The 15,581-nt window shown below is 39.6% G+C and overlaps 1 protein-coding gene across 2 annotated transcripts in view; it reads left to right on the plus strand.

Annotated features, from left to right (window-relative positions):
* LOC129239676 (uncharacterized) overlaps positions 1 to 15,581 on the plus strand; it is a 226,779-nt gene that overhangs the window by 166,474 nt on the left and 44,724 nt on the right. For both annotated transcript variants that reach the window (XM_054875371.1, XM_054875372.1), the window contains exons 7-10: positions 7,334 to 7,500; positions 7,586 to 7,680; positions 8,485 to 9,690; positions 14,180 to 14,392. In XM_054875371.1, coding sequence (XP_054731346.1) covers positions 7,334 to 7,500; positions 7,586 to 7,680; positions 8,485 to 9,690; positions 14,180 to 14,392 — 1,681 coding nt within the window. The remainder of the gene's footprint in view (positions 1 to 7,333; positions 7,501 to 7,585; positions 7,681 to 8,484; positions 9,691 to 14,179; positions 14,393 to 15,581) is intronic.

The following is a 15,581-nucleotide window of genomic DNA, read 5'->3' on the forward strand; positions in this document are numbered from 1 at the left end:
GCTTAAAAAATTGAACGGACGAATGGATACATTAGCAGGCCAAATCTCAGGCTTAAGCAGTTTATCATAGTTATGTTCACTAACACCTAACTTAAAGTTTATATGCCTAAGAGAGTCCGCATTTGTCTCTTTTTTAATAAGCTTATAACATAAGATATGCTTCGTATCTAAGCCGGCATGTTTATTAACATACTGAATGATGTTATCAGTTGACACCGTAGGTGAGAAAGATGACAAATGTAGCCACTTATAGCGTACAGCCACCTCAAGTTCGTTGTTCACACCAGATCCAACAACACGTAATTGATTTTTCTTACGTCTACTCTTTTTAGTCTCAACAGAGACCCAGGCAGAATCAGTGGGAGCCTGCGAAGAGTTTGGAAGTTGAGAAGCAATTATCCGCGAAGGTAAATTATTATTTACGCTCTTAACATTAACGGAGGGAGCATCAACTCCACTAGCAAGAATTGGGCGAGGCAATAGCTGAGAGCGATTGCGAACGAAAGGCACAACAGACGGCGACAAAGTCTCAGAGGCAGAGGCAGCAGCAGCGTATGAGATAGAAGCGGAGGCGTCAGCAGCAGCATTCGATGTAGAATTGTTGGCAACAGAAATAGTTGGCACAGTTGTTGACATCGGATTCGTTGTGTTAGCAGCGCGCGAGATACAGCTAGTCTTATCATCAGCACAAATAGGCACATTAACAGCCTCAGGATTTACTGCAGTAAAGCAGTTATTAAGTAATCTCTTCATAGAGAGAATTTCTGATTGAAGGTTATCAACCTTTCCCAATAGCATTTGCTTATCATTGTGAAGAGATTGGAGCAGAGAAAGCACACGAACATTCTCTGCTCTAAGCCCAGCTAGTTCTTGCACAACAGCAATGAGCGCAGATTCCGTTTCATTGTCTTTATGTTGGCTATTGTTTACCTTTTGAAATACAGATGGTCCTTGTTGTTTTTCTGGCACAATCACAATTTCCCGATCATCCACAGGCGGCAATGCATCAGGTGTGTTGCGGGGTGGAGGCGGGGACCGAATTGAGTTTCGCCGCAATTTAGAGCAAACTGCACACAGAAAGTCACGTTCAAACTTGATAAAAAAGTCGGCATCAGCTTCCGACAGGTTAACACATTTTAAGTGGAAAAGTTCCTTGCATTTTGAACATTGAATTTTTGGTTGACCACGGTCGACTTTTTGCTTGCATGTGCAGGGCATGTTTTCAAAATAGGCACTAATTGACGGATTCGCTAGAAAATAAACACAATTGTGGAGCGAACCAAAACACGTCTGTACACCGCAACTATCACTCACTATTTGGTATTACGATAAAAATTGAGTTATAAAAATATTCAAAAAAACGTAAGCGACGTAAGCGTAATTTACACACAAGTGGGGATTTCTTTCATATTTACATATATTACATGGAAATATTCTTAAAAATTTGTGTGAGAATTTTAGGCTTCGAAATTAAATTTGCTCTAAATATAGTCGAGCAAAAAGTTCTGATTTGTTTGGAGTTGAAATTAACATAGATAGGCATATCCGATGTGGATATAACACCTAATCTGTAAATGTTTGTTTCTCTGAAGACCTGGGAAATTTGCAACAGGTTTCACTGGAGGGTCTAGTTACCTTCTTAAAAAGTTCTAAGTGGTTTATACAACTTAGTTAGGGGATTGAAATTAAATGCAGATTTCATAATGGGTCTTAGGGCTACCGGGTGTCTTCGGCAAGCAACCTGGCTACCCAACTTAACCTAAAATGTCTGCTTCTGCGAGTAATTTGGTTGATTATTACTTCGGAAGTCACTCAAAAACCAATTAGTCCAGTCAAAAGAGACAAAAAAAATAGCCAACTAAGTAATTTTAGGAGTATGCGAGTTTATGGTTTTATTATGTAAAACCCATCACTGTGAACTTAAATTTGAGTTTTCGGGGTCGGGGGTTGTGTCCCGCGGCCGCCATCTTGGAAATAAGGGTGCAACTGGTTTTTTGCGATTATCTCGTGAATTTCGAAAGTTACGAAAATTTTGTAAAATACTTTTTTGTAGATAATAATATTATCTACAACTTTCATTCAAAACTTTTTATTGTAAATATAATCATAAAAAAGTTATAAACAAAATTACGCGAAAAATTAAGGGATGCATTTTTTTCAAGCGTAATAACTTTTTTTTATTGATTTTATGGAAAATATGCATCAGAGTTTTTTTATAGAGCATTCTTTTGTGAACATTTTTGTCCTTAAGTTTTTTTCGCTATCTTTATTTAGTCTTATGACTTTGAGCTGCTAAGCGGAGCAACCATTACATTAGCGAAGCGCGTACATGTTTACACAGGCCGACAAAATTTAACCAACATTCAGACCCAGAAACCAGACTATATATTTCCGAAGGTTTATGATGCGCTGAATCCAAATCTGGCCTCAGAATTGCTCTATCAGCTCTGGTTTTTGAGATATCCTAACCTAAAAGTGCAAAAAACACCGTTTTTGCCCATATTTGAGGTTATGTAGCCTCGCAGATGTTTTCTCTCACCGAAATTAAAGGATGGCATCTTTAAATACAAGCCTTCTTTTTTCAAATGGCGTTGAGTTTGCTCAAATATCAAATATTCTTGAATTGAGTCTTATTTTTCTTAAAATTTTGTCTCACGCCATAAGTGTGCTGACTCACCACACCCCTACACTATCTAACCCACGGGTACCGAGTCAGACACAGCCCTAACCCCTAGAAACCACCCCTACCATACCGCAAGCAAGTGTAGGGGTGTGGTGAGTCAGCACACTTATGGCGTGAGACAAAATTTTAAGAAAAATAAGACTCAATTCAAGAAAATTAGTAATCGACTATATCATGTCCATGTTATCTTAATCGATTTTCAGGTGTAGGAAAATTTAGAAACATGAAAATTTCAAAATGCGATATCTCAGCGAAAAAAATGATATTTGAGCAAACTCAACGCCATTTGAAAAAAGAAGGCTTGTATTTAAAGATGCCATCCTTTAATTTCGGTGAGAGAAAACATCTGCAAGGCTACATAACCTCAAATATGGGCAAAAACGGTGTTTTTTGCACTTTTAGGTTAGGATATCTCAAAAACCAGAGCTGATAGAGCAATTCTGAGGCCAGATTTGGATTCAGCGCATCATAAACCTTCGGAAATATATAGTCTGGTTTCTGAGTCTGAATGTTGGTTAAATTTTGTCGGCCTGTGTAATCATGTACGCGCTTCGCTAATGTAATGGTTGCTCCGCTTAGCAGCTCAAAGTCATAAGACTAAATAAAGATAGCGAAAAAAACTTAAGGACAAAAATGTTCACAAAAGAATGCTCTATAAAAAAGCTCTGATGCATATTTTCCATAAAATCAATAAAAAAAAGTTATTACGCTTGAAAAAAATGCATCCCTTAATTTTTCGCGTAATTTTGTTTATAACTTTTTTATGATTAATTTTACAATAAAAAGTTTTAAATGAAAGTTGTAGATAATATTATTATCTACAAAAAAGTATTTTACAAAATTTTCGTAACTTTCGAAATTCACGAGATAATCGCAAAAATCCAGTTGCACCCTTATTTCCAAGATGGCGGCCGCGAAACACAACCCCCGACCCCGAAAACTCAAACTTAAGTTCACAGTGATGGGCTTTACATAATAAAACCATAAACTCGCATACTCCTAAAATTACTAAGTTAAATCTTCTTTTGACTGGACTAAATGAAATTTAAAGCTTTCACTAGACTGAGGGCTCTGAGAGTTGAAATTAAAATTAAAAAAAGTAAAAAATAGTTGGTATTTTGTTGCAAAGTTGTGATTTTATTTTGAAAATTTTAAGTTTACACAGCTTTATAGCAATAAAAAACCCGGTTTTTTCAGCGCGGTTGCTCTATGCAAACTCTCCCTTACGTTAGTCCTCTTGTTAGAAATAGTTGAAAACTCTAAAAACTAAATTAAAAGAGCATTTTTTCTATAGTTTCATCTTTCTATTAAGTTGAATGTAAACTTTTTTGGGATATTTTTTTATGAAAAATAATAAAAATTAAAATATTCAATTTTCTTACTTTTTACCGTCCGTCATGCAAAAATTTCTCTCCTTTTTCAACCGAAAATTTCCATTTCTACGCCTGATTTCTTTTCACGCAATTTCCTACAAAATTATGATTTACAGGATTTACCGAATTTATTTCACCATTTTTTGTTTTGTTTTTGTACTCAGCAGAAGAAATGTGGTTCTTGCTAAAATTACACTGATTCGAGACTTTCCAAATTACTTGCACATACAAATATAATATCTATAATTATCAGGTGAACACTCATGCGGCCACTCACTCGGCCATAAAAATTCTCATCACTGGGAAAGAATTCTCATCAAAGGCAAAAAACAAAAAAAAAATGAAAATCTGGAAAACACTTACGAGTAATTTTCTGTTGGCAGTTGCAACGACCTTAATGCCACATACAATAATGGAAAATTACCACGTTGCAGCAATACAAATACTTACAAATGCAGAGGAATTTACCTGGAACTGACGCTGCACTAAAAAGAAAAAAGGAAAAATAAGGAAAATGGGAAAGCATCGTTTTTGTTTTCCTTTCTTCACGCTTCAATATTGAGTTATGCAGCGCCAAGCAAACGAATATAAATGCACAACAACAATGCGCGCTTGTGTGTGTGCCGCTAACTCATTTATTTACTCCTCATGCACTCGCATTGCCTTTCACTGTTTCCTGAGTCAAAGCTGGACGCTTGTCGTTCTGCTGGTAATTTAATATTTAACAGCGAATATCTGGACAGACAACAATGCGCTGTCAGTGTCGGTGTCGGTGTCGATTCGGTGTTTATGGGCCATGCTTAATGCCTCATTGACCGGGTTTTATATACCATATTGACCTACTCGCTTACCGACAGCGTGCGATATTTGTGTATGTGTGGGTATGTATGTGTGCATGCATGTATGTAGGCAGCCTAATGGAATGAAGATTTGTTTCTTTTACGCTGCTCACGTTCAGGTTCCTTTGTCCGCCCCTGTGCGCTTGTCTATTCGTTGCAAGTTGCGGGTTTTTCATTACTTTTCCTTCCATCACTTTCAGCTTCGCTGCGTCCGCTATTTTCCAATATGGCTATGCGAAGTCATTAGTGCTGGAACTCTATTGTTTATTTATGGCATTTTTGGTTGTGGAAATTTCATTTCAGAAATCAAGCGAATGAAAGGCATCAACTAACTATGGCCACAAGGTGGTGAAGCGGAGCCGAGGGACATGCGATATTTAAACGGTTAGCGCTGTGTGCGTGCATGTGTGTGTAAGGCATATCTGTGCCAAGCAAACAGAAAAACAACAAACAAACAAACTTTAAAATCACCTGCTTTGCTCGGCGTTATGCGCTTTCCCCTCACGCACCCACTTCTGCTTATCGCTACCTCTTCCTCCTCCCGCCTCTAATTTTCTCGGTGTGCATTTACTTTGGCTTGACTTTCATTTATCTTCACGCCACACTTTGCGGCATTTTTCTACATATAATACTGTTTCAAGCCGGCACCAACGCTGCTTACCTCCCTCCTGTTTGCCTATCTTCCTCTACTCACTCACTCCACTACGGCACTTCTTTTGTTCGCTCTAAATGAACTGAAATGTTAGATTTGCGCGTTTGTCAATATTTGTTTTGCTGTCATTGTCATTTCCGCCAAAGGAAACGAGTGAGTAAATGTGCGAGATTTTGGAGCAAATACAGCAGTCAGGTATTAGCAAACGTTTCAGCGCTTGACTAGCAGAGCGAACCCTCGGCAAAGGCAAAGTTGGCGTTGATTTTTAATGCTTTTTTCTGTCCATTTGTTATGCGATAGGAATCCGGGCGTGGGTTGTTGTTGTTTGTTCCACTCATATCTACAACATTACCTCTTATCTGTTTTTGTTATTAATGAAAATCTCAAATTTTCCAACCAAATCTTTGTGAAATGCAGTGGAAAGCCAATACCCTTGTGGAAACATATTTCATAACAATTTCCGGTCATTAAAGCAAAGAATAGTGCCAATACACTCCCACTTAGTATTTGATTATTAAATGAAGGAATTCGATTATATTCACTGATTGAGAATGATTGAAAATTTTGAAACTGAAAATTGTTTTTGGATAGAGGAGTAAGCGCCGAAATTAGAATTTCGTAGAGTATAAAGAGATAAAATATAATTTATAATATCAGGCTGGGCTTGCCACTTCAACTGAACTAAACACTATGCACTTACACATATACATATACAGATGAGGCCAGTGTTGCTTTAGTGGCTAGTGTGGAAATACGAGAAATCTCTATAGAGCCCTAACTGAGTTCGAACAAAAATTAGCCAACTTCTGCGGGTCTTCACGTAAATGAAGATGGAACAGAAGTGAATGAAGAAGAACTGTAGTATTGTCACGGTTTTATCAGGTTCTTATTGGGATCCAATTGTTTTAAGGGCCTATTCGACGAATACTGTTACCGATATTTACTGTAGCGTTCAGGTGAGCCATTCTGAATTTCTCTTGGAGGCTTGTGGTTTATCGACTACCCGATCTATGTTTTCTGAGCATTCTACACCGCAATTTGACTGAAATTTTAGTAAGTCTCTGACTTGTATGCTCGACCACAGATCGATAAGTTCAGGGATATAAATTTCGAGACATTTTGATACTGTAATTTAAATTAATGGGGAAGATAGCAAGTGTGGAAAGGTATCAATATCTGCCATGAAAAAGCTTTGGCCGAGCTCCTGCTCCTATTTGTGGCGTGCGTCTTGATAGGAAGGGACCTACAGTTTTAAGCCGATTTTGAGCGGCAGATGGTTTTTATGAGGAGCTTTTTCATTGCAGAAATACACTTGGAGCAATGCTTTCAGACATAAAATTTTTTTTTTTTTTTCTCTTCTTAATCTTTGTTTATACTATTATTTTTGGCGGCCGCCGTAGCCGAATGGGTTGGTGCGTGACTACCATTCGGAATTCACAGAGAGAACGTTGGTTCGAATCTTGGTGAAAACACCAAAATTAAGAAAAACATTTTTCTAATAGCGGTCGCCCCTCGGCAGGCAATGGCAAACCTCCGAGTGTATTTCTGCCATGAAAAAGCTCCTCATAAAAATATCTGCCGTTCGGAGTCGGCTTGAAACTGTAGGTCCCTCCATTTGTGGAACAACATCAAGACGCACACCGGAGAGACTCGGCCAAACACCCAAAAAGAGTGTACGCGCCAATTATATATATATATTTGGAAGCAGACAACTTCAACAATGTATAAAAAAATTATGAAATTTTACTCTCGACTTAATACACGTTCTTTTGTTCTTCTATTGCAGGCCTCGCCGTCGCTCCGGCTCCAGTATTGTCGTTATTGATGGTGACGATTTGAAGCCGTGCTTACCGGACGACTATATTAGTAGTCAGCATTATCGACAACATTCTGGTGATAGCAAAGAAATCGATCAGGAAATGTTGACAATGCTTTCAGTTAATCAAGATAATGGTGAATAGCGAACTTAGCTGAACAAAGCTTTCAGTGTCCTTTCCCAATTTATTTGTTTGTACTAATTGTTTTTGTCTACCTTCAGGTCCACATCGTGAGATGGCTGTCGATTGTCCAGATAATTTTATCGCGCGTAATAAGACACCTCCACGTTATCCACCACCACACCGTCCACCACAGGTAAATAGTCTTAAGCTTGACTGGAGGTCAAGGAAGCAATGCACCTCAGCAATGAAAAAGAATTGCACCAATTACTCAAATACCCTACCCAATAAGCACAAATGTATGCAAGCACTAAATCTCAACAAATCCAACACACTCACTTGCACCACAACCAAAACAACAACATTTTCTAAACATTCATTTGACACCCAAGCACTAAACGCACAATCACCAACACAATCACTATCCTCATCACAAAAATCATCGTCATCATCACCATTATCGACTGAAACCTCATCACCAATACCACCACCATTACCAACTTCTCCCCCACCCTCAATGCTCATTAACCAACAAAAATCCTTTGAATCTAACACTGCTTCCATCACCAATGTAACCAACATCGAAACCGACACTAACCAGTGCACCACACAATGCGTTGAAATATTTAACGGTAACGGTAACAGACTAATTGTTACGTATCATTCTAAATGCGAATCACCATTACCACCACCACCACCACCACCATCTACATCATCAACAACAACAACAACAATAAAACCAACAACACAAACAATTGTAACTACAACGTCAACAAATATATCACCACCTTCATCTACAAAATCAATATCGACATTCACCAAAATTGCGCTACTCAATGATACGAATACACTTTTGAAACAACAAAATTTGTACAACCAACAACATCAATTGAAACTGGATCAAATTGAAAATTACGAAAACAATTTGGCTACTGCAACGGAACGCCCACAATACGCACAACAAAAACAATCGACTGTTGTACAACTTAATTCATCACAGCCAACAACACAACAATACAAAACTAATAACAATACACCAGAACAACAACAGCCACTAACCGCAGCACATATGCGCATATCCAATAACAAGAAGGCGTATCCGCCACTCAACAATAAATACTCTGCGACCAGCAGCAATCCAAATGGTAGCGGCACACCGCCCACCCCTGGCGAGGAGTTCGAACTGATGGTCATCGATGGTGGGCTGCTGCAACGCGCCGGCTCTTCTTCGTATTCATCGTCGTACGAGGAGTCCATCAGCAAGAGCTCGTTCGATTCCATTGCATACTGTCATTTGCATAACAAAAACAACAACATTAACAGTCTAAATAACAATAACATTAACATCAATCACTACAACAACACGAGTAATTCATCAAATTCATCATCGCCGTCTAAGCGTGGCGGTGGTGTTGGCGGCGGCAGTGGTGCTGGCTCTGGTTCTGGTGGCGTTGGTGGTTCACTGAACAGCTCTGCCGGCTCCTCGCCTAGTGGCAAAGATGCGCCATTAATAGAGGGTTTGGGTGGCGCGCCGCCCGAGTACGAGTTGCTGCCACTTTCAATGTGCAAGCAGGTGGCCGCTAGCCTACTACAACCGTCGGGCAAGCATCGCGAGCTGCCCGTCGACGTGCCGGACAGTTTCATAGAGATAGTAAAGACACCGCCACGTTATCCGCCGCCACCACATTTGTCCTCGCTCTCATCGCAGCTGTCATCGAATTCGTCCACCTCGACGGCGAACACCACACTGACGCACATCAACTCATCGTCCGCCTCTTCCACCAATACAAACAACACCACCAACTACAATAACAACAATAGCAAGACTAATGATAACTCCTTTTCGCCCATGTGCTCCTCTCTCTCCGGCTCTTATTCGGCATTGGCATCCATCTCCGCCACGGCCTCGGGTATCGTATCGTTGTCATCGACATGTTCACCACCCTCCATGGACCATCAGTCATCTGTAACCACAAAGTCAACGTCCGGTTGTCATCCACTGAAGCAATTGGTTAAACAGAAGAGTCTGCTATCGTTGGGCTCGTTGAGCAGCTCCATTGAGAAATTAGATAAATCAACAGCAACGCAACGTCAGCAACCGCAACCGCAAGTGCCATCGGGTGGCAGCGGCATAAGTGCAGTCGATGGCTGCTTTGTGAGCACTGTGGGCAAAAGTGTCAAGACTTCGACCAAGCGCAACGATGAGGTATTACCACCATTTGATACTCACTCCTCTCTGTCCACTTCACTAAGTAAACTTTGAAAATTGTAATATGTTGTGTCTTCTACACTTTCCTGTTGCTCCGCACCGTCACTGCGTCTGGATGTAGCCTGTCGTATTTGCTCAACAGCAGCAGCTGTGCTCGTAGTTCCTCTGTTGTCCTAAACTTACCTCTTACTGTTCCTCTTTGCTACTATTATGGCTGGCTGATCCTGTTTACATTTTCCATTTGTAGTTTTTTCTTTTTATTTCTTATTATTTTTTACGTAGGTTCATGCTCTCTGTAGTTTGTTTTAGTTTGCTAAGTATTATTTCCAGTCATCCGGGTGCATGCTGTGCCTGAGAAAAGGAGAAAAAAGTGTTAAGTCTATGCTGGACTGGCTCCTATTCAACTTTTTACTTACCGCTTGTTTTGTTGGATATGGAGAATAGTTTATGATTTATGTCCGAAAAAATTTGAGATGCGTCCGCATGGTAATTTATGTGATTTGCAAAAATTCTGGTGCATTGTGTGCACTTTCGGGTTTTTTGCCACTTCTCTACCCATAAAGGAGCTGAAAAGTTATATGGATCATCTCCTTTTGAGTACTCGTATATGTATCTCCTTATCTATGTTAAGCGCACTTACCATATCCACGAGCTTTTATACTGTGCCATTATCCATAAAAATTTTACACGCACAAGATTACTCCATCCCGTAGCTTCAATGTTTTTTGTCTTTCCTGCAAGTGTAAAAACGTAAACGCGCTGCTGCACATAAATTTATTATCAAAATTTTTCCTTTTTGGGAGCTGTCAACGATTTCTCTTTAATAGAGCTTACATTCCGTAACGACTCTTAAATGGCTGCACTTGTCCTTGTCACACATGCTTTGGCGCCTGCACAGCTGAAAGCGGAAAATTATGAGTGCAACCATCCTGAGTGTGTAAATGCACACAAATGTGGCGGCAACAAATTACAAACGCGTGCTGTTGAGTGCCTCCCCTATACCGTTTGCAAAGACAAATCCTTTGCTTGCACTGATTGCTGCCAAGCCTCCTCGCCCAACGTGCCTTGCTATTTGTTTTAGTTTTTTTTTTGGCACGCATGTCGACTCAAAGCAGCCATTGCTGCGTCTCTGTCTATTACTTTACTTGTCTATTTTGTTTACAGTTATGACGCACGAAACGAATGTGTTGCAATTGAATGCGCGAAAGCTCCTGCTGGTATCTCTGGTAGCGTCAGCGCCTCTAACAAGTGGGGATTTGCGAAACTGTTGCTAACACACATGTTGCACATGGCAGGCGTTACGCTCTGTAATGGCTGGGGTGAAGTTTTATGATAGTCGCATCCAAAATGGCTGCATTACAGCGATGCCAAATCATCATCGGAGCTCATAAATTTGAAATTTTCCCCAAAAAATGGCGCACGCAAAAGAAGAGTGGCGCGCGACGTGACGTGAAAACAGGCAAACACATTCACGCAGATTAACGGTCACATCGAAATGAGTGCAAAATTATATTCCAGTAGAGCTACTATTGTTGCCACATATGGAGTAGGGTGTCCGTTGGTACTAAGCAATGTTGAACTTGAACTGAAATTCGTGCTTTGGAATTTTTTCTTTTTATTGCATTTTCTTCTTTTGCCACCTCTGATGAACGCACACTTAGCGCCGCGCGCCTTGTTCTTCCACTGCCGAGTTCTTCATGCGTTTGACATTTTTGACTGACGTCCTTTTTTCATTGTGCTGCTCTGCTCGTCTACTGCTTTCTTCTAAAATAAGTCTTCTATTTGCTACAAGTTTTGTTTCTTGAAGAACGCTTACCTCGTCTGGGGTTGCCATTTTTATTATCAACTTTCCTCGTGATTCAATTGCCACTATTGAGCAGTTGTGCAGTTGTGATTTCACAGTACTACTGGAATTTGCCAGCATAAAACAAGCTCGAAGTTAATTACTTTAATTTACTATCTGGCAGCTTTTTTATGAAGGAGATGCATGAAAGGTTGGGCTTACTTATTACAAGTTAAGTCTCAGTAAGGTTGCAATGATGACATGAAAGTATGTAAGGATTGCATTAAAGCTGACGAGAGAGAAAATCTTAGTAGGAGGTTAAAGTGTCTGTCTTGCATTTGTTTCAAGTGAACTCCTTCGTTTGGTGAATAATACCATCCGTACCATCTTCTGGTCAACTCTACTCTACTCTGCTTGCCAGCAAATTTGATAGCTATGGGAGTCTCTGACTTAGCCGAGTGGCTGCAGCTTCACCAAAAACGCTCCAATTTACCCGAACATCGTGCTCAAACAAATTACTAAATACCTGAGGTCATCGAGACGATGAAATCCACTCACGTCGCTGCTCTTCTCCGCAATCGGCCACACGCTCAAGTCACGTTCTCTGTTCCAAAAAAATAAAAAAAATAATAAAAGATAAAGCCGTTATTCATTTCGGTTATTTCGTTGCTCTACCACTCTAGTTAGCTACGACTTCATAGAAAAAATGTAATAATCCAAATTCCAATCTCAACTAGTTATCTCGCTCGAAATCTCTGCATTACCACTTGTGCTTTGGAAACCAAATTCCGCATAAGAAATATTTTGTTTGCAATTAATTCAGCCTTGCCGCCACAGGCACGTGCAAAATTTTCTCATATCCTCTGCCGCAATTTATTTGTGCAACTCCTAATCCCTCGCACCACTACCCGCTGGCGAGTTCTTAGCTGCCTTACGGCGCCGGAAATTAAAGCAATAATAATAATTTTAAATGTTGCCTCTCTACACTTTCCGCTTGATGCACCTTAAGCGCTAACCGCTGTAGCTGGATTAGCGTGTGAAAATCGTTATTACCGTTGCCACCATCAGTGTGCTATTGCAAACTTCGAATAATGTGTTGCATGCCAGCACATGTTGCAGATGCTTATCACAATGTAAACGTGCCACATAAACCCAATGCCCGCAAAGCTTGCGGTGGTACGCGAGTAGTTAGTAGAAGCGTTGGCTGTAAAAATGCTTGAATGAGAAATTTTCAGTGCAGAGTAGCCCCGCGGAAGCGGGAGGAAGACCATGCTTTGGGGTTGACCTGAAAACGGGCAGCAGCCTGACCGCTCGAATAAAAGTAAATGGTTGAAGCACAAGTAGAAGTTGGCGGTGGACGACACACTTATCCTACCTAATTTCGTGTTGCAATGATGATATGCAGCGCAGATGTGAAAAACTCACAACAGCAGGGGTGAGATGGACCCTGTTTTTTGCTCATATTTTTTAGTAGCTGGCGAAACTAAATTGTCTCACATTTCGAAATTCCTATCTTTGTTAGCGGCGTTTAATGGTTTATGCAAATTTATAAACTTTGTGGTGTGAAGTGAGAATTTTTCATGGTCCAAATGCCATCTCCGCTCATAAATTTTACAGTTGCATACATTTCATAAACTATAACTTTTTTTTATAAAAGTAGCAAGTTTTAAAAGCGAGTTTGTGATAATTCTGCCAGGCATCTTTTGAAGCGCTGCTGAAGTGATCAGCGAAACCTAATGTGCAAAGAGGCGCTTGCAGCTTACTTGGCAAAATTAGTTGGAAATTCCTTGTCAATGATGAACGACGCTTAAAGTTACCCTTGGAGCTCTATTTGAAACAAATTACTCTTCACGCTGTATTTATTTGCATTTCTTTTTCGTGTTACTCCTTTTATTTACAGGTTGCGCTATACAGTTTTGGCTGGCTTGGGTTACTCCGCCCAATGCTTGACTAAACTGGGCATGCACTCATATTTTCTGTAATGATGAAGAGGAGATTGCATTGAGAAAAGTCTAAAACGCATACTTTAAAAGTAGCTCAAGCCGCTCATCAGCTTAGATTTCCAAATATATTAAAAATTATGAATTTTTACGATATAAACTTTGCTGAAAAGGCACTGAAATAGCAGTGGATTCGTTTTCTTGTCTCCCTGCCTTTCATATGAAAAAATACTCATCGGTAGATTTGAACTTACTGCAACTCTGTTTGCCTTAAACTTACTCTGTATGCAATTGTAATTTTTTCTTTTTACTTCGTTTATTTTATCCATCTGTATTAGCTCAACAATGCTTGACACATTACAATTTATAATTTATATAGGCATGGCGCCCATGGCACTGAAAATGAAAATAATTATTTTTAGTCTCACCTTAAAATATCGCTTCCGCTTTTCGTATATAACATCTGGGCTCGCCTCGCCTGCAGTTCTGTAATCAACGCAAACACTTTTCAACACTTTTATTTTCATTTAACTCAGCCATTTACTCACCAAATCACTTACATAACCTCATTTTCCATTTACGCTACATGCACAGCTTTCATACTCACCAACAACGAAACTAACTGCTACTAGCTAACTAACTAACTCTAGTAATGCCGTTAATACTGAAAGTTAACGCGCAGCGGAATAAATTTTTGTTTGTAAATGATTTTCCGCGATTTCGCTAATCTATTTATTTTTACTCATCCTCACTCAATTCCCAGTTGAATGGTTCTGTGAAGCCCGTACCGCCGCCACGCGATCATCTGCGCATCGAAAAAGATGGCCGTCTGATAAATCGTACGCCAGCGCCGCAATTGCCAGATCGTCGTATGGGCAGCGTTGGCGTTGGTGGTGCGCCCCAGCAGCAGCATCAACAAATTGCGCAAATTGTTGAACCAACGCTAGAGCAATTGGATAGCATCAAGAAGTATCAGGTGAGTGCGAGAGAAAAATTTCCAATTATTTCAGTTGTGTCCATTGTAAATATTGCGTGCTAGAGAAAAATTTAACTGCGAAATTTAAAATTTGTTGAAATGCGCGTAGCATTAGAATTACTTACATATGTGAAAATATATAGTAGAACGTGCCGTTATTGCTTAGAAGCTATGCAGCACGTGGTTTCAACTCCCTAAAAGTATGCAACATATTTGCGTAATGTGCGTATTTGATTAAATACGCATGATTTAATTTATGGTGGCCACACAGTGGTAGTAAAAATGTTTATTTTGCGTGAATGCTGGCGATGTAAATTTGTTTGCAAAGCAGATTTTTTGCGAGAGTGGTATACGCTTGACTTAACATATCTATGAATTTTGCAAGGGGAAGTCACAAGTGAATTTGTACTATAAAATAGCTTAGGGATTTGCGGTCACGCTGAGAAGTATTCATGAGCGTTGCGAGCTTCTTTCTTGCAGGGGAACTGTTCGGAGGTACAAGGATGAATGATTACACAGGCCTGCGAAATTTAACTTTTTTCAGTTTCTAGAATGGCTGTACTTGTTTCTTGTAGTTTTTTATGCGCTGAAAACGAATCTGACCTTCAAAATGCTCCATCACGTCAGGATTTTTGGTAAATGAAGCCTAAAAGGTCAAAAAATGGCCATTTTAGCCATTTTTGATAATTTTTTTTGGGATAGAAAATTTTTTTTTTCAATTTTCGACAAAAAGGTCGCATAGTACAACTCTTTAGCTTTAAAACCCATTTTTTTAAATTATTGTACGTTGGGTTATAAAAATGGGTTTTAAAGCTAAAGAGTTGTACTATGCGACCTTTTCGTCGAAAATTGAAAAAAAAAATTTTCTATCCCAAAAAAAAATATCAAAAATGGCTAAAATGGCCATTTTTTGACCTTTTAGGCTTCATTTACCAAAAATCCTGACGTGATGGAGCATTTTGAAGGTCAGATTCGTTTTCAGCGCATAAAAAACTACAAGAAACAAGTACAGCCATTCTAGAAACTCACCCTCGCAGGACTGTGTTATCAGCGAGAAAAAATAATAAAGTTAAAATGCAAAATAACTGTTTTCTTATACTTAAACTAAAATACAGCACATCCTCATCTGCTTTTGACCCAAATTTCTGCCCCAAGCACAGGATGCAAAATGGCTGAGAAAAGCTATACT

The sequence above is a fragment of the Anastrepha obliqua genome, chromosome 2 (assembly GCF_027943255.1).
Source record: "Anastrepha obliqua isolate idAnaObli1 chromosome 2, idAnaObli1_1.0, whole genome shotgun sequence".
NCBI lineage: Eukaryota > Metazoa > Arthropoda > Insecta > Diptera > Tephritidae > Anastrepha > Anastrepha obliqua.